Source organism: Puma concolor, chromosome B1 (assembly GCF_028749965.1).
Source record: "Puma concolor isolate L17-30 chromosome B1, mPumCon1.1.hap2, whole genome shotgun sequence".
Taxonomy (NCBI): Eukaryota; Metazoa; Chordata; class Mammalia; order Carnivora; family Felidae; genus Puma; species Puma concolor.
The window spans coordinates 153,875,374-153,890,860 of NC_141670.1; the positions used below are offsets into that span (position 1 = coordinate 153,875,374).

At 34.5% G+C, this 15,487-nt stretch overlaps 1 protein-coding gene across 13 annotated transcripts in view; it reads left to right on the forward strand.

Moving 5' to 3' along the window:
- Window positions 1-15,487, forward strand: part of EPHA5 (EPH receptor A5) — a 345,396-nt gene that overhangs the window by 72,113 nt on the left and 257,796 nt on the right. For all 13 annotated transcript variants that reach the window (XM_025921746.2, XM_025921750.2, XM_025921749.2 and 10 more), the window contains exon 3: window positions 2,214-2,877. In XM_025921746.2, coding sequence (XP_025777531.2) covers window positions 2,214-2,877 — 664 coding nt within the window. The remainder of the gene's footprint in view (window positions 1-2,213; window positions 2,878-15,487) is intronic.

Genomic DNA, 15,487 nt, shown 5'->3' on the forward strand with positions numbered 1-15,487 from the left:
CCACCATGATAGATTATAACATCAAAGAAAATTATAGTTTTTCTCTTCTTAATTAAGAATATTCGGAGAAGTAGCTGCTTATGCACATACTTTGAAATTATCACCTGAAGCAGTAACTATTAAGCTGTCTTGTCGAGTGCTGCTTGGCTTGCATTTTTAATAATATTTGTGGTACCTTGGACTTTGTACAAAGACTGTGAATTGCTTAATTTATAATCCTGGAAGATGCTGTTTCTCTGATTCCTCTTACTTGTCCAATTCCTCCTACTTGCTAGCAGTGTTCTATTAGAATATATGATGCAGAAATAGTTTTTTTTTTTTTTTTTTGTAAATGATTTAAGGTCAAAGATTTGAAATCTGTTTTTTGTATTGGAAGACTGTGATAAAATAATCTGAAACAGATAATATAGCATTTTGATTTTCTTTTTTTTCAGAGAAAAAATTTGTTGATGCCATTTTCCATTTTACTAATTCAAAGAATATATATCTATTTAGTTTTGGTACAGTAAGTTGATCATTTGTATTATTTTTATTTGGTTAGTTGACGTGCTCTTTTGCATGAAATATTAATAATGGCATTCAGTAACCATTTATAATAAAGAGATTTATAGCTGGATCACTTCAGGAAGCTAATGTAAATAGTTTAGTGACAGATTGCTGAAATAGAAAGCTGTTTTGGAAATCCAAGGCTAAGTAGAGTTTATGTACATTTTGAGAGAAGACAAAGGTGAGATTAAATGAAAGAACTAAGGCTTCACATAACACCATGATGTGAAAGTGGTTAAGTTAAATCTTGATGTCTTTCTCTTGTGAATTTAAGGAGCTCAGCAGTTTTTGCTCATTAGCATATTTTACTTATGCTTGTCTGATGGCAGCTAGAATTTTGAGAGGGACCATCTGAGGTACACGATTTATGTGCATCCCTTGTGACTCCACATTTTTCACATCTTTGTCAGTTGAGCAGAATCAAGAAATAATGCTCTATTTAAATTCATGTCTAAAGAGATGAAGTTTATGAAGTTTATTATCTATAATATTTAAAGTCTGAAATCAAACTCTGGATTTATTGAAAGTCAGTATGATTTCAATGCTCTTTGTGTTTCAGGGTCATTTTTAAGGATATATATATATATATATATATATATATATATATATATATTTATATATATATACACATATACTTGTATATATATATATATATATATATATATATATATATATACACACACAGTTTTGTATACAGATTCTGTACAAGTTTAAAAGACTTCCTTAAATTATAATAACATCCTTATGGAGAATAAAAACTTGGTTCTATATTGTTTAGAAAGTGATTATGGTACACTGAAAGTCTAAAAGCTGGAATTTTATTGGGAAAGAGGTAAGTTTAGATCTCTTTGACCTAATATTTTGGAAGCTATATAAATCATGCTTAATTTTTTCTATACCTTATATATATATTCCAAACTCTTAATGTCATTATTCATAAAATAATGAGTTAGTAAAAAGAATTAATGCATTCCCAGGATATAATAAGAACTCAGTATTCAAAATGACAAGGCTCTTCATATATAATTTTTGTCTCTATTTTATATCTGTCTCTAGGCTTATATTTCATAGATAAATCTATGAATAAGTTTAGCTATCCAATTTGCAAAAGAATCCTAAACAGATTGGTTCAATGAAATAAGCATCTATTTTTAATTTTTAAAGTAATGAATTTTCTCTCACATTTTACTACATTGATGTGTTATTTGTAACATGCCAGAATTAAATAAATGTGGATTCACATGTTTCTTTATCCCTTCTTTTCCATATTTACTGCTTTTTTACTGTTGTCTTTTTTTTAATGTACTTCTTTTTTCTGTCACATTTTATCTACTTTCTTAGCTTTTATACTTCACTTTCTTCCAAATATACATCCTTTCACTGCTTGTTAACTGCACCCACATGCAGTTTTCTTCTTTTTCTCTGAAATACATGCTCTTTTCCCCCTGAAATGTGTGTGTGTTAACTTTTGAGTTACAGTGACTAATGTGCTATTAATTTACTTAATCTAAAAGGTATTTTTAAAGTTCTCATTATAGAGCTTCCTCTTCTGATACCATAGAGGAAGGCAGCAGAAATTTCTAGATCTGAAATAGTTTCCTTTGACTATGTTTACTAGCTATTTTCTAAATATTAAAAAAATTTTCTTTCTATTTTACATTATATAGTGGGAAGAGATTGGCGAAGTTGATGAAAATTATGCCCCTATCCACACATACCAAGTATGCAAAGTTATGGAACAGAATCAGAATAACTGGCTTTTGACCAGTTGGATTTCCAATGAAGGTGCTTCCAGAATCTTTATAGAACTCAAGTTTACTCTGCGTGACTGCAACAGTCTTCCTGGAGGATTGGGAACCTGTAAGGAAACCTTTAACGTGTATTACTTTGAGTCGGATGATGAGAATGGGAGAAACATCAAGGAAAACCAGTACATCAAAATTGATACCATTGCTGCCGATGAAAGCTTTACAGAGCTTGATCTTGGTGACCGCGTTATGAAACTGAATACAGAGGTCAGAGATGTAGGACCTCTAAGCAAGAAAGGATTTTATCTTGCCTTTCAAGATGTGGGTGCTTGCATTGCTCTGGTTTCTGTGCGTGTGTACTATAAAAAATGCCCTTCTGTGGTACGTCACTTGGCTGTGTTCCCTGACACAATCACTGGAGCTGACTCCTCGCAGTTGCTCGAAGTGTCAGGTTCCTGTGTCAACCATTCCGTGACAGACGAACCACCCAAAATGCACTGCAGCGCTGAAGGGGAGTGGCTGGTGCCCATCGGGAAATGCATGTGCAAGGCAGGATATGAGGAGAAAAATGGCACCTGTCAAGGTAAGAATTTGCCTGCAGATCTGCAGGAACTGTCTGCACCAGCTGGATCACGTATATGTATTTCCTCCAATGATTATGAACAGATGACCTTTTACTTTGCTAATTTATGGAGATTATTTCTCTTCAAGTTTGATTTCTCTCTTCTCAGAATTTTAAAATTTCTGGCAACGATCAAAGATTTAATGTAATATTTTACTGAATATACATAATTAATACACACAGAGTGTCTTACTTGCAGTGTAGTATTTCATATTCATTTTACTTTCAGAAGTTTTATCTTGAGCAACTCAAACCAAAGGATTATTTCTTAGTGTGAGTATTGTCTGCTACAAAGTATTGTCTCTCCATGAAGAGAAAATAGTAACCTTACCTTGCTATGTAAAATTCAACTGCAAGTGTTAGATGTGACTTGTTTGGCATGCTTTTAACTGCCTTTAAAAAGTTCTTCAGAAATAAGTTCAGCCATATGAACCCCATACGAAAATGCTGGTCAGCATGTTGTTCACATATAATTGTTATTACAAGTTCGCTTTTAAAAATTTGCAAGTCAGGGGTGCCTGGATGGCTCAGTCGGTTAAGTGTCCAGCTGAGGCTCAGGTCACGATCTCACAGTCCATGGGTTCAAACCCATGTGGGGCTCTGTGCTGACAGCTCAGAGCCTGGAGCCTACTTCGGATTCTATGTCTCCCTCGTTCTCTGCCCCTCTCCTGCTCGTGCTCTCTCTCTCTCTCTCAAAAATAAATAAACATTAAAAAATTTTAAAAAATTTACAAGTCAATATTGAATGCATAATAAGTAGTACCTGAGAAAATAACTTTGGAGATGGAGCCAACACAAAACGCTTATTTCAAATCAATTTATACTTGGGGAATTTTTTTTCTGTTTTATTTTCTTAATTGAAATGTGATCATGTATGCTGTCCCCTTCATTTGAAAATATCCTTCTTTTGCCCACAATGTGGTGAGTTAAACTTAGATGTTTGTCAATGGCTTTGGGGAACAGGGTTGTACTTTATGTCAAAGTGAAGAACAGTTTATGAGGAAGAAAACATTTTTACTTAAAAAAAATTCATTCATCATTATGAACTTTTTTCTACCATGCTGTGCACATGCTAAATAGGTAATGAGACTTATTAACTGAAGAGAAAACCAAATGCCGAGAAGTACCCTTATCCCGCCTGGTAGCTTCAAGTACATTTTTTTTTTTTCAAAATCCACTATATAATGTGAATCAGACTTGCTCAAGTTTGTTCAGGCCTGACTGTAAATTGATTATAGATCCAGGGGATCAAAACTAGGGAAATTACCTGTAAATCATAGTGATTTTGATTAATTATTTCTCTCTAGAAACACACTGCAGCATTAAAAAATTTTTGTTTTCAGGGCACCTGGGTGGTGCAGTTGATGAAAGCATCCGAATTTGACTCAGGTCATGATCCCATGGTTCATGAGCTTGCACCCTGCTCCGGGCTCTGCACTCTCTCTCCTGCTCTCTCTGCACCTTGTGGGATTCTCTTTCTCTCTCTCTCTCTCTCTCTCTCTGTCTCTCTTCCTCGCTCACTTGCACTCTCTCTCTCAAAAATAAATAAATGAAAACTTCTTTTTCCTCATCAGCTCATATTCTGTATGCCTACAATATCATCTACAATTAAGTTTATGGTGTCTACAACTCTCTATACCTTTATATATGTACATACATAGATGCGAAGTTTTATTAAATCACAATTATGTTTTGGAAATCATTTTTAACTTTCCAGGGAAGTTAATTATATTTTATTTGGGGTTAGATGTGAAGGAAAGTTCTAACTAACATTATCTTAACTTTTCTTTTGAACAGCTCTCTGAGTGTAACGTGAAGATATATGTAATTGTAGAATCAAAGCAGGAGATTAGGCATAATCTGTTGAATACATTTCATTTTTTTGTTTAAAATATTTATAATATAAATCTTACATTTTTAAAATTTCATTTTCTAATATTACAAAGCAACACGCTATATTTGATTGTTTATGTCACTTTAGAGAATGGTATGTGGTCAGTTCAGCGCAGAACACAGTGACCTTTGTCTTCATCCAGATGGACCGAGGGTATAAAAGACCTCTGCCTTTTTAGAAGCTAATTATTTATTTCTCTGGGATTAAAACGTTCTCTGCATGCTTGTCATGAAAGTATCTTGGGAAGTAGTGTTCTGACAGAATGTTTCTCAATCCAGGAGTTCAATGCATATCTTTCTCTTCCCACACTCAGTTAGAAACCTAACTGAGAGACAGTGGGGTAAATCAGAGAGGCTAGCTACATTGTAGAAAACTTCACTAGGCTGGCCTGTCTAAACTCATTTATTATCTTACCCTGGTAATAGGAACATTGTGGGGTCATGAAAATAGTGAACTACCCAGCCCCAGAGGGTGTTCTACACAACATAGTCCGTTTGAATAGTGCCTCTTGGTGTTTTCCAAAATACAGATGGCATGTGGCCACTCTATGAGGAGTTTCAAATGTTTACCCTATAAATAACCTACTTCATTGAATGAACAAATAAGTTTTGAATGCTTATTTTGGAGAATTAAGGTATCACAGATATTCCTGAGACATTTATATCTACACGTAATAAGAATATGCAAATGTAAATGTCCCTGTGTGTGGCATATAAAATTCCATCATAACTTTAAATAATTCTGTGATCTTAATATGCTATCTTCAAACCATTAAATGTGGATCTTGATGTTTTAAAACTATTCTTGTTAGGGCAGAAATCTAGGGAGCATTCCTAACATCTCCTTCCTACTCGCTACCTGGGTCCTATTTATCACAAAATATTCATAGAAATCACCTCCAGGCTGTCTCTTAAAATCATCCACTTTTCTCTATTTCTTTTCCTCCAATCTATAAGTATGTCTTGTTGGAACTTTACTTTCAAATATAAGGAATGACTTTATATAATAGTTTGATTTTTGAGCCATGTGAGTGTATCACCTCTACAAAAATGCAAATCTAGTGGTTTCGCACACCCATCCTTCGCTGTCCCCACTTAACCCCACCACAAACTTCAAATACTTCAATGGTTGCCTATTAAGGTAAAGTTTTTCCAGTAACTTAAGATCCTGCATGGTTTTGCCCCAGACACTTCTTAAACTATGCTTCCTCCTCTTCTCTCTGCACTAGTCACACTGGCTTCTTTTTTTCACCTTCTCAAGAGCAGTTTGCTGACTTATACTACTTGTTCTATGAATCTGTTCTCTTGCCCTGAAACATTCTTGTATCTACTTCACGCCTGATTAACTCATACTAATCCTTCAGGGGTGTCCTCCGACACCCCTTCCTCAGGGAAACTATCCCTGACTCTTCAAAGTTAGGCTTCTCTGTTATTTACTTCTATATCTTCCCTTCATTGAACCATTTAGAGTTATGATATTGCATCTTTTGTTAATTTATTATTTCATTAATGACTGTCTTTACTCCCACTAGATCACACACTCCTTGATGGCAGGGATGCTGAAGGTTATCTTAAGAAATAAGAAAGAAACCGTAAGTCGAGAGGTAGAGAAGTAAATTCAGGAGAAAATAGAACGGGCAAAGGTATAAAAGAAGATTGTGCTTTAAAATTATACTACTGCTCCTTTATCTGAGGAGGTTACGTTCCAGGACCCTCAGGGATGGCTGAAATTGCATATATACCAAACCCTATATATACTATGCTTTTTCCTATGATAAAGTCTAATGTTTAAATGAGGCACAGTAAGAGACTAACCACAACTAATAATAACATGTAACACTATAATAATATACTGTAATAAGTTATGTGAATGAGATGTCTCTCTTAAAATATCTTGTACTTTACTCACCCTTCTTGTGAGGATGTGAGATGATAAAATGCCTACATGAGGAGATGAAGTGAGGGGAATGATGTAGGCACTGTGATCTATCATTAGGCTACTACTGAACTTCTGATAGTATGTCAGGAGAATCATCTGAGTCTGGACTGTGTTTGACTGCATGTAACTGAAAACACCGAAAACAAAAGAGTGGATAAAGGCAAACTACTATATTGGTTTCTTTTTTTTTAATGTTTATTTATTTATTTTGAGAGAGAGAGCATAAGCGGGGAGGGAAAGAAAGAGAGAGAGAGAGAGAGAGAGAGAGAGAGAATCCCAAGCAGTCCCCGCACTTAGTGCATAGCCCCTCATGGGGGTCGAACCCATGTCTGCAAGATCATGATCCAAGGTGAAATCAAGAGTTGGACGCTCAACCAACTGAGTCTCCAGGTACCCCGTATTGATTTCCTTTTTTTTTTAACCTTTGTATTTATTTGTAGAAAGTCTCTTCAGTCACAAAATTGACAAAGTGTCTCTTAAACCAGTCATTTCTTAGTCCTAAGATCATCAGGCCAAATGTTCAAGTTCTGTGTGTCAAACCATATATGGTTGGCATATGACATATTAACTGTGATAGAGACCATCTTAGTGATTTAGACCTTAGAAATCACATCCTGAAATGTATTTATAATATACACTTATTATACACTTACATTTAATTACTGTTTCTTTGCTAATCAAAATATATTGGGATTTAATTAAGGATATAACTATATTAAGAAGCTGAAGCGTGAATAAATCTGTTGTAATGATCATCATATGTTAATATTTACTAAGCCTGTACTAGGATATGACCAGGTAGTTGCTCATGTGACCTGGTATAGAGATGCAGGGCATGATGGAGTTGACACAACTAGTTTTAGAGACTAAACAATCAGGACTCAGAATGCTAGGAAGCTCATTAACATATGATTTCAATCCAGAAGGCAACCAAGAAGTAATTCAGGAATCTCTGTCTGTTTAACAACTCATGCTGAATCATCTTCTTATCCCTTTATTTAATTTCCTTTAAGAGAAATTAACTACCTTTCCCATAATACCCTGCTTTTAATGAGGTAACAAAAACTCTTGTTTCTATTGTATTAATTTAAAATATAGAATCTATTTATTTTTCTAAGGCTTACTTCTATGCCCATATTTTCAATAATAAACCGTTTTAAGTATACAAATTTATTTCTTTGAAATGTTCTTTCAGAAACTAATAATGTATTAAATCCATTTATACAAGTATGTTTTCCTACTTGTTATTTATTATTATTTCTGATGAAATTCATGCTATTTTTGCCCCTTAAGAGTCATATGAAATTTTTTTTGAGTACAAAATTATTAGCAAAAACCCATTTTGGAAGTTTCTGCTTTTTATTGAAGTGAATGTGTTTGACAGAAGTAATTGAGTTCACATGAATCAAATGTTGCCTGCTGAGTTCTCTTGTGATTATGTTGCTGACTTACTCAGATGCAAGGCAAGACCACTAATCTTCATCAGTTGCTAGTGGAATGAAGTAGTAATTTGAAATTACCCCTAGATAATTATAGTTTCACTTATATCAAATGGAGGAAAGAGATTTAGATTGTGGGTCACTGCCAAAACCAGTCAGAGTGAAGAAGGTATATAGTGCATGCTAAAACACAGGGTAAGCGAGGTTACATGCCAAGGGCTGTGGAGAAAAAGCACTTATTAATTGTCCAACTGGGAGATGATTGCATAGCAAGGAAAATGTAGTGCAAATACTGAGCTCAAGAAAAGGCCTTGATTCAGAAACAGTCCAGATACTGCAGGGAGTAGTATGTCGATCATTCATACTTCTGGTGCATATTTATGTTTGAAACAAAATTGACTGGAAATATAGAGTATTAGGTGCTTGTGTAATTATGCACTAGAGAGCCTAGTTATTTTTAATTAGGCACATTACCAAAGAACATCAAAGGGGTTGAACTTTTTGGTTCTATTTGGTATGCTCTTTTATACAACAAAAGGAAACTGATTTTAATTTCAAAATTTTAACAAAAGATGGTAATTGTGGAAGTACAGAATATCAGTGGTGCATGTGTGTGTGTGTGTGTGCGTGTGTGTGTGTGCGTGTGTGTGTATGTGTGCGTGTGTGTGTGTGTGTGTGTGTGTCCTGCTTCTGAGAACCATCACCAAGACAAGTAAGTGGTTAAATCATTTCATCCATTTGTAGGTATTATATATGAGAATAATGAAATTGTTTCTTTTTTCTTTTAATTCCTCCTTAATAGTTTTGGATTAGTTGTGTCACAGTTTTAGAGCATACTTTGCATTTATTTTTGTTTTTGTTTTTTTTTTTTTTGTTTGTTTGTTTCTAAATCAGGGTTTCTCAACACTGGTACTATTGATATTTGGGGCCACTGGTTACTATTGATATTTTTTGTTGAGTGACGGGGTAGTCCTAGTCATTGTAGGATATTTCCAGAATCACTGGCCTCTAATCCACTAGATGTAGTAGGACACCCCTCCCCACTTTGATAATCAAAAAAATGCTTCCATAGAGTGCTTAATGATCCTTGGAGGCATAATTCTAACCAGGTCAGAACCACTAATTGTCTATGTAAGTAGATGTGCTGCTAAAAACTAAATATGTCTGTAGACTGGTTGTCTTTACAAAAGTGAATCTTTTTCTTAAAATTCTGCAGAATGAAGGATGTGTACATTTGGAAATATGACTGATTTAACTTGGATATCGTAGGGAACATGCTGCTTGTGAGGGGCAGCATACTCTAGTGGTTTGAACACGTGGATTCTGGCCAGAATGCCTGTATTCCAATCCTGTCTCTGCCATTTATCAGCACTGTATCCCTGTGTACATCATCAAATCTCTCCACTCCTTGTTTCCTCCATCTCTAAGTCATAGCAGTACTATGAGACATTACATGGAAATTGCTTCCTTCCTAGCACACTGTACTTATTCAGCAAACATTAGCTACTTCTTATAGCTCTCATTAAAAATAAAATGTATTTACAGGAGTATATGTTTGTCAATTGCCAAATACAACGTAGTTTCAGGTTAGAAAATTCTCGAGTTTTCTCAACCTAGAAATTATATTCTTGAGCAGTATCATTTATCAAATGATAATCCTACATTTTTATTTATTGTATGATGAAAACTATGTAAATATATTAGAATCTCTTTTATAAAGAAGATTTGCTTCCTGATTACCTATTATGATTCATTCTTTATTATTATACTTAGCACTGTATTCCATGTATAGAATTCCTGTATCCTAGGAATGCAGACACATAGGTATACAAACATACATATAGATTCACATCTACAGTTGCAGTTTATGAGAGTTCCTAATGGCAGTGTGAGTGTGTAAGTTTAGGTAGGGAAGTAAGAAAATAGTTCTCTGAAAAGTGATGTTTAACCTAAATGTGGAGTAAAACAAAACAAAACAAAACAAACAAAACAAAACAAAAAACAATGATGTAAAGATATACAGATGGCATAACAAGCAGAAGGAGCTTTCAGTGCAGAGATCCGTTGTATTACATTAATCAATTTTACGTCTATCTTTTTTCTTTCTAAAATTATATTTTAAAGTGTATTTGCGTATTAAAATTAGAGTAATAAAAGAGCTACAAATTCATAGAATTACCTGCCAAAAGAGTCTGTTCATATACATAGTATACTATATCTTAAGGATAGAGAATTCCTAATATCTGTGGTCAAACACAGACATATCAAACATGAAATAATTCAGTATTTTCACTGGGTGGCTCCTTGGAAATTATTACATTCACTGAAAGTATGAAAGGTTTTTCTTTTTTAAGAATTTGATGTTTCATTGATCCAACAATGGCTAGTAACTGGTGAATCTTCTGCCTTATGTGCATAACAAAACAGGGAGACTTGGCAATGGAAGAAAGGAAAAAGAACTAAATACTCTAACAAACTGGTCTGTTTGTCTCCTAGACAAACTTTTAATCTTTATTTGCACCCTTACTTTCTCACTCATAAAAGACATTATAGTATCAATAGTCTTGAGTCCCTCCCTCCTTCCCCCATCTCTCTTTTCATACATATCTATCTATCTATCTATCTATCTATCTATCTATCTATCTATCATCTATCTATCTATGTATATATAGAAGGAGAGACGGAGATGGAGGGAAAGAGAATAAATGTAACACATGAATGCTATACTTCATATATATAGTAATTCTAATACCTGGTTTGGGTGGATCTCTAGGATATTTTATTATGCTGATGGAACATTCTGTATTGTTACTGTGCAAATGGATTATAACATTAATGAACTGGAGCTCCGTCATGATCATATGGATAGAGAATTAATGATTATATTTATGCTCAAGTGGCTTGCACTGTACAAAACACCTCTTGATGATAAACATTTGTTAACATGAGATGCACTGCATAGGGTCCTTTTATTATAATGTTAGTATAGAATGATAATTATTAGACCAAAAATAATTACACAGATCTTACGAAGGCCATATCTTAATTTATGTATTGAGTTGATTTAAGTATACAAGGAAACTAAAACATACTCTTTTATTGTTTGCTTCTTTTCTTATTATTTGGATAGCAGGAAAAGGACTTTCATGAAGTTTGATAACACAAATAAGTATAGCTCTCATGGGAAAAATTGTGTGTACAGAGAAACTTAATGTTGAAAACTCTGAGTGTAATTCAGCAAACATCTCAGTGTCTGCTTTCAGATTTTCAAGAGCAAAAAAATTCAAAAAACTTAATGCAGATGTTAAGAAATGAAGTAGCCAACCCTTTCATAAAATAATTAAGCAAACTTACAATCTTAAATCTGAAGGCTGCTTAAGATGCAGCCCTCAGTTCAAATCTTACTCTTCCATTTCATAAATGTGTGACTGTGGACAAATATAAAAACAAACTGAGCTTAACATTTCTCCTCTGTGAAATCCTTAATAATACAATATACATGCACAAAATCTGCCTGTAAATGCATATGAAGTCTGCCTATTTCAGGAATGTTATATGGACCAGCAACATCCACATGACCTAATTTTTTAGAAATGAGGAATTTCAGGTCCCACCCCAGAAAAACTGAATCAGAATCTACATTTAAGCAAGATCCCTTGGTGCTTTTTTCCATACATTCAAGTTTGAGAAGCACTGATTTAAAGGACTCTTGAAGTGAATGTTCTTTTCTTTGTTTTACACATTTGGAAACTGAGGTACAAATAAATTAGGACCATATAACTACATAAATTAGGACCATACAACTATGTAAGAAATACATTTATCCTAATCCCTTTGGATACTTGTCAAGATATTTCACTATTCATGTTGTTTCAGAACTATTATGCATTAATTTTATCTTTATCTCCTTCTCCAGATCTTCCTTAATATGGCTTTTTGATATAGATTGTAGTTATAGAACTTTTGACAGTATTAGGTCTAATGATACTATTTTCCTTTTTTAGTATCTGCTAATTGCATCTTGACTTAGAAATCCCATACTTACTATCTATTATTTCTACTATTATAATAAACAGACAATATCAGAAAATTAGGGGAACAATCAAACCACAGCAAAGTAGAGAAAAAATACAAGTGGCACCAATGTTCTAATCACTCCAAATTATGAATTTACCTATTCATTCATGGGATGCTTGTTTTTTTGTCATTGACTCACAGGAGTTCCTTACATGATTTAGCCTTTCCTCCTATTTATCTAATTCTACTATTCTCAACAATTATAGTTCAACAAAATAATTTAAACCATATAATTGCTGGACACCCCTACAAGAAATTCTGATCTCATTGTGTAGTACCAGCCAGGTTATCACTATTTTTTTTTAAAGATCCCCAGGTAGTTTATAATGTGTACAGCTGGGATTGAGAAATATTGTAATATTTAGCAATAAAATTTGCTGGCTTTTGGAGGCTAGTGTAAATTTACACACCACAACTTCACACAGGGAACGCTACAGATTTTGATTCTTAAAGATTGATCTCTTCCCCCCATCAAGAGGCTATGCACACACAAGCCTCTTTGGCTGTCCTTGTGCACGTGGGCATTGTTTTTCTCTGTGGCTTTTGAGGGGATAGCCAGCTCTTCAAGGTTTCGGGCTTTCTGAAGGGCACCCCACTTAACAGAATGTTATGGCTCTTTTTCTTAGAGCCTGGAGTATTCAAATCCAGTCCCCCACCTCACCCCACCTGGCCTGGAGAACAGCAGGCTTAGCTCCAGCAGGCTGCTTAGCAAACCGCGCTTAAAGTGCCTCTGTGTTTCTGCCCCCTGTGGCCCACCTGTCCCACACCTTAAAAAAAAAAAAAAAAAAATATATATATATATATATATATATATATATATATATATATATATATATGTTACTTTTCTTATAACTTCCTTACACTGAAAAAAAACAAAACAAAACAAACCCTAATCTTTGGTCTTGTTTAATTTAGCATTTCTAGGTGTCGCTGGATCATTTTCAGGTTTCCTTTTACCTTTTGGATGTTCAGATTTAGGATTAGAATTGTATATTTAACTTGAGATTCTTCATTCTCCTACTGTGCTTTGTACAGTATATCAGCACAATTAATTACAATGATTGATTTGTAGTTTGTAATCACATACAGCCTCAATGATAATATCAGGATTAATGAATAAAAAGCACTATTTTTTAAGGCCATATTTCTATTACAATTAATACATTAAATGTTTTGTGCTCTAACTGTATATGTTTATTTAGTGCACCTCCTGTATGGAGTAACCTTGAAAATTCTGTTTAACCACTTTTAATGGTTGCCCAGAACACTAACTTTCTAAGTAACAAAAAAGAAGCTTACTTGTAGGTTTCAGTCTAATTGATTTATTAATATAGTTAGTTTACAGTACTTACAGAAGATAAGGTAAGTATGCTATTTACCTAAATGATATAATTTGTTGCCTTTCAGTTTCACTTGTACATTAGTCCAAAAGGACATGCAAGTTATTATAAAGCAGGAAGGCATGGGGCAACACGCTCTGGCATAGTTCTTTCTAGAAAGTGTATCATTCTTTAACTCTACCAATAAAAATATGAATTCTAAGCTCTCCATGATCTCATAACTTGCTTTCATTACATGAAAAGTGCTTTTGTATCCTTTATTGTTTCTGGTTTTGGATGTGGGTCACATCTTATCTTCTAGTATTTTATTCTCTTTGGTGTTTAAGTGTTTTGTCTGCATTTAAGGCTGGCCAGTAGGAATTTGTGTATAAGAACTGAAGTGATTTGTTGATATGCTCTGATCTGTGCTGAGCTTGAAGATATCCTGCTCATTTGAGTGCCCTTAAGGTATAGGTTAAAAAAAGGAAAGGAAAGAACGAAGAGCCACAGTTTGTGGGAAGTAACAATTAGGGCAAATGATAATTTGACTGATGGATAACTCCATTTCTTTGATGGAATTGTTAGCAGGAATCAGACTTGGAGAATGAATGCTTCCAAAGTTCCTGCTGTGTGATTGTGAAGGAGAATAATAACACACTACTCCATATGCATAAGGGCTTTGCTTCTGATGAATTCAAAGCACTTTGAAAGGATTCCATTAGGACATTTCTTAAATAAAGGGTGGGACTATCAGAATTTTATTTTCCACTTTATAGATTGGAAGTGATGTGATCTCACCAAGGTTTTCCAGGTTTCTGCTCATGCTTTCCTTTCCAACACTATACCTCCAGTTTTATATTTTACCGTCAAAAAGCAACATAATTACGTGCTCCTGTGAAGGATTTCTAATATCCACCTATTTCCAGTATCTTCCAATGCTAAAAGCTTCTTTTTTTAGAACCGGACTGAACTGTATTATTTATTTATTTAAAATTCTCTTTAGAAGGTTTTGTGTGTCATCTGTTGTTGCTCTCTTGGTTCAAGCATGATTTAATATGTCAACCCTGGTTTGCTTAACTGGGCTTGATTGTCTTCCATACTTTACTTAGAACTAGGCAGTGTCCTTTCAAGCATGTTCCTGCCCAGATAAATGAAAATGTCACAACAGTGAGTATGCCTTGCTTTGTGACAGCAGTAGCTTTCTTTGACACAGTCAGTGGTTGCAAAGAGGGGTGGTGGGGGAATTTAAAAAGTAATAATAGAGCCAACTTAAGTCAAGTCGGTCCTGTTCAAATCCAAACGGACAGGAGCAATAGATAATGCACTTAAACTTGGGGAACTTCACTCTTTGGGTGAAAACGAAGTTAAATCCAAAGTAGGAAATTTTTCCCACTGTGGACAAGAGGAAAACATCTGTTAGCAGTTTCTTTAAAATAATACCCAGGGATAGCACTTGATTTTTATAGTTTGATTTCTTCCATGCTTTATTGCCAGACCAGAGATATTACTGCTCTCAGTTCATAACATTAGAAATGATCCACAGGGGAAAAAAATGTTAACCATCTCCCACAATAAAAGTATTGTTTATGATTTCAAAACCTGGATTCGATTTTAAAGAGTGGAGGCTGATGAAGCTTCGTACCTGGCAGAAAGAAAATCCTCTGTACATGCTATTTAAATAGCTTTAAAAGTTAAAAGCAGTTTCAGTGAGAGATAACCCTAGAAGAAGTGCTTGAGTTTTTGTTTGTTTTTGTCGCTTGTTCTATCATCTGTTGGTGGCTCTACCACCACCCAGGGATGGTGACCTACCCTCTTAGCAGACGCAGGACACTGGGAAATGGGAGCATATTCTGTGGAGGACGGTCTGCACCAGGTCAGCTATGCAGGTCAGGGACTTATTTAAA